Raw genomic sequence first — 10,407 nt, 5'->3', positions numbered from 1 at the left:
AATGAGATGAATACACGGGCTGAGATGAATAATGGAGCAGTTCCCCTATAAGGTTTTAATTAGTCTAGTTTTAGAATTCCAGTGTAAATTGAGGTGTTAAATAAGGTTTTTTGGTTCAGGCTGAAAATTTGCCATTTTACCTGGGTTTTTTTAATCCGAACAATTGGCCGATGGTCCTGATACAGCTCAAATCTTCCAGGAAGGTCGTCAATGGGCATATGTTGCTTACAAAACAATACCTATTATGATTTACGTCTGTATTTTATTTTATAATAACGGTATTTGGAACACCGTGGTAAAATGTGGAAATGCCGATAGGTCAGGCGTGTCGCGATTTATGCGAATAATTATTTAAAAAATGACATAAAATGGTCAAGTAAACCTTGAATTAGTTGAAAGCGGTACTCTGAGCAGTCAGACGTCTACGAGAATCAGCTAGTCACCACCAGGGGTGCCACATTTATATCTGTATTTTTCTTCGAAAATATCTGTATATCTGTATCTCGGGCCAAATAATATGTATTAAAAATCTGTATCGAGCACACTAAGAATGTTGGATAGAAAAATTGTTACTCACAGAATATATTTAAACAAATTCAGGATTACTAGCCCCTGTCCCAGCTCATGACTTCGTGGCTCAGCAGACAAATCCATACATTCTGCATATTCATGGCCATTCGACGATTATCAGACGACCATCCATGCAAATGATCTCTAACGGAATCATAAATTTACCATCCCGCCTAGTGGTGTCCAACATCTCAGATCAAGTTAAGTCATTTGTTTCAATGAATCTTCCGTTAAAAAAGTTTGTTTTAAGCGTGCGAAATTCGTTATTCAACCGTTGTCGGTCAGTTGCTGATACGAATTTGGGGAATTGACGCATCAAATCGTTTAAATTTTCCAATTTTACGAACGATTTAAGATTATCTAAAGCTGCCGTTTTTACAACAGGATCGGTGAAATCGCACCTCTTTGCAATTTGTTTCACGAACTTTGCTTAGAAATCCCGACAAACATTTTTAATCATTAGTTTTCGCGTTGCGTCCAAGTCACATCCCACTTATTCTGCATCGATACCAACATAATCCTGATGTTTTTTTTCTACAAAACTTTGCAAATCGTATAATCAAATTTTAACTTTGAAATTGATTTTCAGTTCGTCGGAATAACAAAAAAATCTGTAAAATCTGTATTTTTGGGAATATTCTGTAATTCTGTTATACAGATTCTGTATTGCTTATTTAGTTAAAAAATCTGTAAAATACAGAAAAATCTGTATATGTGGCATCCCTGGTCACCAACAGGAGACGCACTCATTAAAACGAGGCTGTGGCGAAAAACCTTTGAAAATGGGGGCGGAATGAATGGGTGAACCGGTGAAGAGCGCCAAAAATTATTCGTCAATCATCTTTGGATTTGACTTACGTACAGAAACTCGAGGAGAAAGGTTGTACGGAAAACTGAATTAAAATAGAAGCGATATTGGCCATTGTGGGCTAAAATTACAAAAAAAAATTGAAAGCGGATAAAATTAGATAAAAGAGAAGTTCGGAAAATGAAGTAAAGTCATCGTGAAAAAAAAAGTCTGATCAGGACCTCATGTTCCTTTATGAAGGTTGCTTGAATCCAGCACTGTAACTTGGAGAATTACCTTGGCGGTTGGAGTGAACCTGTTCCACGGAGCGTCAGGATATTCTTTGGACCAGAAAGGAGAGTGGCAATGATCGCTTAGCGGTGGTGAAGAGAGGAAGGAGGAATTCAAAACAGTGAAGGGACGAGAGAGAAATTAGAGATTATCGGATTCGAGTTTGAAAATGATTGACAGTGTCGGGTACGGGTCGTGTTCGGGTTTGGGGGAAAAAATTCGGGTTCGGATCAGATTCGGGTTTGAAGATGTCGGGTTCAGATCGAGCTTGGGTTTGAAAACCCAAAAATCTTTAGAATCACGGGTTCGGGTTTCATAGAAATAAAATTTTCGGGTTCGGGCCTGGTTTTGGCTTCAACCGAAAAAAAAATCCTTTGGGTCGGGTACGGGTTTGAAAAACATCTCTAGTAGGATACAGAAAGTAAGAAAGTAGGAGTGCAGATAGACGAATAAGGCGGCATCCATAAATCACGTAACGCTCATAGGGGGGAGGGGTAGTATCCTTGGGCGTTACGATTTGTTACACATGGAAGGGGGGGAGGAAAGTTTAATGTTACGTAACAAAAAATGTCTGGAGAGACTCTCCAAAAACGAGTATTTTTATCAAGCAAATCCTTTCACAGCGCACAATGGTCCAGAAACCGAATTTAGTGGAAAATTTGGGTCTAGAGCTCTATAGCAACATTTTAGAGAAAAAGTTTCTTCTACAAAGTTGTTACATATGATAAATCGCTCATTGAAAAGTTATCAAAAATTAGGGTGACCAACATTTTCGTTGCAATCAAGTATCTAACTTTTTTATCTTTGTAGATAGAAGAAAAATTTGTTCTACAATGTAATAGCTCCATTAATTTTAAGTAACTTTGTAAAAAAAGTTTTTCTCTATCTTTGAAAACAACCGATTTATATTGAAAAAACATATTTTACGCTGTAACTTTTTTATTTCAAGTTTCATCTCAAAACTGTCTTTGAACGACTTTTAGAGCTTTTTAAGAGAAACAATTTGCAATGCTGACATCGTAATTATCTCAATTTTACTCAAAGTTATTATTATTTTTCATCAAAAAATATGCGTTTTTCATTTGTATGTCATTCATTTTGGGGCAAACATAAAAAATATCTCTTGGTCTCATTTTGAAGGGCATACTTGACTCTCTAAATGGAGGAACTTTTAGACATATGTTATTTTTTAAATTTGAGTAAATTCAATTTAAAAACAAGCCGAAAATTTCAATAATTTTATACATTATGCATATAAAAGCACCCAGATTTATTTTTGGTATTTTTTCTTATAGCTAGATGTAATTACCTTTAATTTGACCGAAAAAGATCGAAAATCGATCAACTGGTTCAAGGGTAATGATTTTTTTTTAAATAACATACATCGAATATAGCCGTTTTTTATGGTCACCCTATTTCGGAGCTGGTCCCCTTAACAACCCAACGAAACAATACGGGTTTGATTATTTTCAACATAGATGCATCCCTGCGATTTTGAGCACAATTGAAGCACTTTGCGTGATCAACTGCGAAATAGGGTGACCATAAAAAACGACTGTGTTCGATGTATTTAATTATAAAAAAATTCATAACTTTTGAACCAGTTGATCGATTTTCGATCTTTTTAGGTCAAATTAAAGGTGATTACGTCTAGTTATAAGAAAAAATACCAAAAAATAAATCTGGGTGCTTTTATTTGCATAATGTATAAAATTATTGAAATTTTCGGCTTGTTTTTAAATTGAATTTACTCAAATTTAAAAAATAACATATTTCTAAAAGTTCCTCCATTTATAGAGTCAAGTATGTCCTTCAAAATGAGACCAAGAGATATTTTTTATGTTTGCCCCAAAATGAATGACATACAAATGAAAAACTCATATTTTTTGATAAAAAATAATAATAACTTTGAGTAAAATTGAGATATTTACGACGTCAGCGTTGCAAATTGCTTATTTTGAAAAGCTCTAAAAGTCGTTCAAAGACAGTTTTGAGATGAAACTTGAAAAAAAAAAACATGATTGCATCGAAAATGTTGGTCACCCTGATTTTTGATAACTTTTCAATGAGCGCCTATCATATTTAACAACTTTGTAGAAGAAAGTTTTTCTCTAAAATGTTGCTATAGAGCTCTAGACTATCCCTTTTCATATCCCTTAATAATACCCATAAAAATATAAACTTCACAATTGGAAAAGAACTTAACAAGAGACTCCCTTTCTTGGACGTCGTTGTAGTCAGAAAGTCTACGGACTTGGAATTTGAAATTTATCGGAAACCCACGAATACAAAACGGGTAATACCTAACACTTCAAACCATCCCTTCCAGCATAAAATGGCATCCTTCCATCATATGATCCACCGCATGGAAACTTTACCTCTAAGTGAAGTAGCCAAGCAAAAGGAACTGGAATATATTTTCGAAATTGCTAAACTTAATGGCTACAATGAAAGTATCATTCAAGCCATTGTTGATAAAAAGAAGCGTGCTCAAATTCGGAAATCTTTTACAACACTCACCCCAATAACAGATGATCTGAAAAGGGTAGCCGTTGAATATGACGTTAACTTGACACGCCCACTTCGTTCAAAATTTAGGAAATTTGGGATGGATATTGTCTACACTAGTAGAAATACCCAACTCAGAACAAAATTGGGGCCTACCAAAGACCCTATTGATACCCTGAACAAAGCTGGAATTTATAAAATTGCATGCAGTCACTGTGACATGGTTTACATTGGACAAACTAAACGTAACCTAGGGATACGTTTCAAAGAACATTTCGCAGAAGTGACAAAAGCAAGTAATGTTTCAAAAAATGCCCCACCACACCTTTTCAAATCAAAAGTGGCTGAACATATTTTTAACGAGGAACATCCACTAACTTCGGATAACATTCACCTCCTACGCCCCGTTAATAATTTATGGAAATTAGACGTAGCTGAAAGTTTAGAAATTTATAAACAACACTCATGCACGCTTCTCAACAAAGACGCAGGTAATCACCCCTCATGGCTATTCAATCTGCTTCCCAAAAACCCCAGACATGGTACGGTAAACAATCGACCGCATGATTCCCTACCTAACTCCAATTAAGAGTGCTAAATTTTCATTTTTACCTACTAGGGGTAAGCGGGGTAAGATCGCCACCTTAAGCGATTTTGTTAATAGAAAAAAAAGTTGCGGCTGCAATTTCATTTTTTCTTCGCTAAGAGGTTCTTCTATTCAATACCTGCATTCAAAACATGAAGACTGAAATACTTATGCATATTTTCCAGCTTTTTTTTTTTCAATTTTGAAAAGTCATTGAAAATGTGCAGATCTATTTCATGCGGGGTAAGCCCGCCCACCAGCGGGGTAATGTCTCCCACCATTTTTTGAGGATAACAAATATTTTTAGAACCAAAACGGTTGATTTTATCGGTATAGTGTCTTTGGCAAAGTTGTAGATGGTATTTTTTTTTCTTTTTTAAAAAAATATACACTGTGAAAAATCTGAAAAAAATCTAAGTTTTAACTTTGTTTTATTTTTTGATTATCCAATTTCAAAACAATGTTTAGGTAACTTTTCGTGGTTTTCAAAATAAATATATTTTTCATAATTTTTCAATATATTCAATTTATAATATACCTGTCTTAAAGCTTAAAATAAATACTCATTAATCCTGTCTGTATGATTTTTTTGAAGACTTATTATGTATAGAGTAACATAAAAAAATCATAAAAATCTTAAAATTTATAAAAAAAAAATAACAAGTGTTATTTTTTTTATAAATTTTAAAATTTTTATGTTTTTATGTTTATGTTTTTTGTGAGCTATTAATATTTCTATTACTCCAAACAACAATCAAATTTTAGCTTACCTTTTGTAGATTTTGCAGGCAAAAACATGTTTTTTGAACTTTTAAAAAATTTGATTTTTGGTTCTATTTTTTATCATTTCTTTGAAATTTTTTACTGTGTATACTTTTTTCGTAAGGAGAAAACTACTATTTTTAACTCTGCCGGAGACGTCATACCGATCGAATAAACCGTCCTGGCTCTAAAATTATTTTTGTTCATTAATACCATTTTACACAAGATTTCTTTTTTCAGAAATAAGTCTTGTTAAAAAAAAGCTTCAACCAAATTGAAAACGGTCGATTAACATCGTTGTCTTATGTGGCTTGAAATTACTTTACTGATCCTGTAAAGTTCCCCTTTGTAGTGTCGAGGCATTTGGGTCTTGAAGTAAAACAACAAACAGTTGTATACGTGGCGGCTTTACCCCCAGTGGAACGTTTTCATATTCCACCGAAAAAGTAATCAAAATTACATGATTACTCACAACTTTCGATATTTACGAAAAAAGACAGGTTCAGGCAAGCGATTAAACGTATATTCACAAACAAAACAATAGATTTTCAGACAGAAAAACCTTAAGTCCCGTTGCCGCAAAACAATAGCGCATTGACTGGTTGCCAGCTAAAAGGTTGTTTTTGATTATTTCTGTGACCGTTCGCGCACTATCAAAACAGAAAGGGGTGCAAAATGTTATGTAATTATACTGTAAAAGACACGTTAAAGAAATTTTTCAATTATCATAAAACTTGGTAGTAAAACTACAGTGGGCGGTCTTACCCTGTTTACCCCTACAAATAAAAAAAAGGATTTACGCTTTGCTCTTTACCAGTCCACAAAAGCACTGAGGAAGACTGTATGTCACAGTCGAAATATATATTTGCGCGGACTGAATTTCAATATTTATTTCCAAAAAAATTTCTAGTAGAGTAAAACGGAAACCGATAACTATTTCTTTGATTTCTCAATCACTCTGCTAAGACGCTCGGTATAGATTTTCTAAAAAAATTCTTCCTATTATTGCAACATTTCGGTATAACGACAGTCCCTTGCGATGTCGCTATAAAGGGATTCGACTGTACATGAAAGATAGGGGTTCACGAGAAGACAGCGCTAACCTCCCACCCCGAGTTCAAGTTGGTGGTGATGAAATCGAGGTGGTCGACGAGTTCGTGTCTGGACTTACTGGTCACTGCCGACAACGACACCAGCAGTGCAATTTGGCAAGAAATCGTGCATACTTTGGTTTGGAAGACGCTTAAGTAGAATTCGCCCCGCACCAAGTTGACCATCTACGAGATGCTGATCAGACTGGTAGTCCTCTACGGGCATGAGACATGAACTATGCTTGTGGATGACCAACGCGCCCTTGCGGTCTTCGAGCGGGAGGTGTTGCGTACCATTTTCGGTAGACTGCAGATGGACTACGGAACGTGGAGAAGGCATATGAAACACGAACTGCAGAAGCTATTTGGGGAGCCATCTATCATCCACACCGCTAAGATTGGCAGGTTGCGGTGGGCTGGGCATGTTGTAAAGATGTCGGATGACAGCTCGGTTTAGATGGTCCTTACAACCAATCCGTCATGGACGAAGCGGAGAGGTGCACAGCGGGTAAGGTGGATCGATCAGGTGGAAGACGGTCTGCGGACCCTACGCAGACTGCCGAGCTGGCGAACTGCATTCATGGACCGAGCGGAATGGAAATGACTCCTACGTACAGCGAATGCCACACCAAGGCTTGGGACTAGTATTTGGAAAGGTAATGGTCTCGAGATACATGCTTGTCTAACAAGCCAGTTGTCGTTGGTTCGAATGTACACGAATGTCCACGCTTGTCCCCTTCCGTGGGAGGGGTAACGGAATGACCAAGTGGACACGAAATATAAAAAAATGGTAATCTGCCAAAAAAAATTGGCTTATGATGAAAATTCTACAGATATTTCGGTTTTGTTTAAAAATGTTATTGTGAAAGCCTTTCGTTTCGTTTCGAAATAATAGACAATAAAAACTTTACTACCCAGTATTTCATAAGTCAAAAGGGTTTAAACTAAACTGAGTCAAGCTTAAAAGTGAATTCTTCCAGAACACATACAAATTTTGATTACAGAAAAACGAGAATATTATAAAATTTGACAATTTTATTTTCCAGTTCAGATTAACGATAGCAGTTACAATTTTTATTGAAAATAATTGGAATAGCTCAGAATCAAGTACTCTCCTACTTAACGTGGAATTTTAGTTTCTTCGAAAAGGTACATATTTTCGCGTTTGTTTCGACCTTAAAAAATACTGCCTACGAACAAAAGCAATAATTAGTATTGTAGTAAAAACGTTATTTAACAAGTGGATTAAGTTGTGTGATCTGAAAAATAGGAGTATTTATAAATCTAGTAAATAAAGTAGTGTGTTTTACAAAAATTTAAGGAAAGAACTGAATATTTCGAAAGTTCGTTTGTAGTTAGCGTAGACGATATTCTGCGACTCGTAGTTTTCAACTGGGTTACATTGTGTGATTCCTCCAAATAACAGTGAGGAAATAAGTTTATCATACGTGCAATTGTGTTTTTCCGATTCGGGCTCATTGGAATAATTTTTGCTTGAATAAGCAGCACCAGATTCGAGATCGTCATCATCTTCATCAGTGCCGAATGTTGTTGGATACATAAATCGGTAATGCTTTCTGTTGACCGTAGATCCTAATTTCACAGCAGGTGAAAAGAACTGCACTACCGAAGGTGCAGAATAATCGGGTTTAGTGTGATGTGGTTCATACTTCGAATTGTTATTGGCGTAGTCATTGCCAAACTGCTTGGCAGCTTCCAATGCCATCTGTAATGAACATTGACAGTCTTCGAGGGAGAGTACTACCGACTGCGATTCAGGTTGAAGCCCCGAGCAGTTACTCAATAGCGAAGAGTCGGTTCCAGCGGCTGTTCCAGGTGTACATTCCGATGAAGAATGAGCCATTGATTGAGTTGGATCGCTGCGAAACAGAACATTTCCAGGTACGTTTATATTACTAGCTAGAAAAAAGGCCCCGGCAATCGTCATCACGCTGGCTGTATAGCTAAAAGCGATAACCGTACTGTAGTTGAGAATTTGTTTAGCCAATGCCAGCGTCGGAAGGAAGTTGATAAGCTCGGTGTAGGTTAGCCAACCTCTATTGAGACCCTGCCGTTTGGCAAGAACTTTCTCCACTGATTTGAGCTTCTCAAAAAAGTCTTGATTTGAAACATAAACATTCCAACCCTGCAAAAGGTAAAAAGTTGTAGAACTGTGTGTAGGGCTTTTATGAATATACTTACCATAGCATCGAGAAACTCTAACTCCAGTTCTTTAATATGATCGATGGACATATTGCCTGACTCGGCCCATACGCTTAGATAAATATCCTCATCGTAACCACAGTAAAACTTCGTAGAAACCATCTGAAAACCAGATTTATTTTTAGTAATAATTATAAATTAAAAAAAAAACGTCCTTTCCCAAAACACAAAGCAAAAATATACTATCAGTTATCAATAGTATAGTTACACATACCAGCACGAATTCGAGTTGCTTTCACAAGAGAAAGTGATTGATTAGACAGATAAACCTTTTGCTGTTTTAACTGATACACGTGCCACTATATAAGTGAAGCTTGACTTGTTTTCGTTTCGCGATTTGCAGTAAAGTATTCACAAAGACCTTTCGAATTATATGACGAGATAGGACGCGTACGGAAGCTTTTGTGATTATGCCGTCAAAAGCGACAGAAATATTAAATTCAAAGCCAAATCCGGTTTGCCACTAGCTACAAGATTGAAAAATGATAATTTTCTTCTATCACTGTGCAATAATATTGTCAGCGATTTACGTCAAATCAGTCACGTTTACATGAAAATTTTACAAGAAATCAATTCCTAATAACAGGAGCGCCAACTAACGTATGTTAGATAATAAGCGTTGATGATTACAAAGTCCAACTTACCATTGACACAATGAACAGCTCGGAAGGCGTAATTCGTCTAGCATAAGCCGGATCAAGGGTGTTTAGCCGATCCAGATAGATCATCGCCAGGATGAGAGAGCATGGAGTGACAGTCAAATTCCCAACCGTAACGAAATTTAGCCGACTCAGTGAATGGCCCCTATGCGATTCGGAGAAAATGTCGGCCGCATAGTCTGCTAAGGGTCGGCTGATTTTTGTACATTTGACAGTCGATGAGCCATAGTAGAGCGTTTTCTTAATGCGATTCAGGAATTCTTCATGCTCCGTCGCCTATAGAAATGAGCGTATGACATTTAACACCAATAAAATAAACCGCGGTTGATAGAACGTTGAAAACCACATAACATACTGAAGCAGATGTTTCTGGTTTGCTACGTAGTTTCCTTTTAAGGCATCACATTCACACTGACCTTATTGTCGGAGAGGTTTAAGGCGGATTGCTCGAATTCGATCATGTTTTCCCAAGTGTAGTTACTGCAGAAACATCACTAACCAATATTTATCGACAAAAGCGATATTAAAAGTTTATAATTTCGGCTGATCGTTGTGAAAGAAACTTTTACTAGATAAAAATACGCCACTCCGCAACTCGTGTTTTTTTTCGCTGTAACCGAGTTGAAATCACCACACTCTTCCGCTGTTATCTGATTACCTCAATCATACTGACGGTCAGAGCTGCCAGCTTTGTTTTGTCAAAATCCTGCTCTACTAAATTCAGGGGGAATCTATCTGTCAAATATCGTGAAACCGTGACCAACACATTTGGCAATTTTGTCGTTTTGATCGAAGTAAAATGGAACGTTCTCTTTTAACAAAACTCGAGAAATCACGAAAAACTTTTATTAATTAAGCGTTCCGTAGTGAAATTTTGGGACAGCAACAAGTTTTTGACAAAAATTGATGATGTTTTATCGTCACATTGGT

The 10,407-nt window shown here is 36.5% G+C and overlaps 1 protein-coding gene across 1 annotated transcript; it reads right to left on the bottom strand.

The window, feature by feature from the left end:
• Nucleotides 1-7,612: 7,612 nt before the first annotated feature.
• On the bottom strand, nucleotides 7,613-10,157 carry LOC129731485 (uncharacterized). The gene is made up of 4 exons (XM_055691539.1): nucleotides 9,894-10,157; nucleotides 9,463-9,753; nucleotides 8,798-8,920; nucleotides 7,613-8,741 (listed from the first exon to the last, which is right to left on the bottom strand). The coding sequence occupies exons 1-4, from the start codon at nucleotides 9,936-9,938 to the stop codon at nucleotides 7,902-7,904; spliced, it is 1,299 nt and encodes a 432-aa protein (XP_055547514.1). The 5' UTR covers nucleotides 9,939-10,157; the 3' UTR covers nucleotides 7,613-7,901.
• Nucleotides 10,158-10,407: the final 250 nt, after the last annotated feature.

The sequence above is a fragment of the Wyeomyia smithii genome, chromosome 3 (genome assembly GCF_029784165.1).
Source record: "Wyeomyia smithii strain HCP4-BCI-WySm-NY-G18 chromosome 3, ASM2978416v1, whole genome shotgun sequence".
NCBI lineage: Eukaryota > Metazoa > Arthropoda > Insecta > Diptera > Culicidae > Wyeomyia > Wyeomyia smithii.
Note: the sequence above shows the minus strand (reverse complement) of the source record. Positions and strands in the feature narration are given on the sequence as shown.

Coding starts and splice junctions, on each gene's coding strand:
- LOC129731485 (XM_055691539.1), bottom strand. CDS start 9,938: ATGATCGAATTCGAGCAATCCGCCTTAAACCTCTCCGACAATAAG. Junction 9,754..9,893: donor TAAACCTCTCCGACAATAAG/GTCAGTGTGAAT, acceptor TCATTTCTATAG/GCGACGGAGCATGAAGAATT. Junction 8,742..8,797: donor TAGAGTTTCTCGATGCTATG/GTAAGTATATTC, acceptor TACCTTTTGCAG/GGTTGGAATGTTTATGTTTC.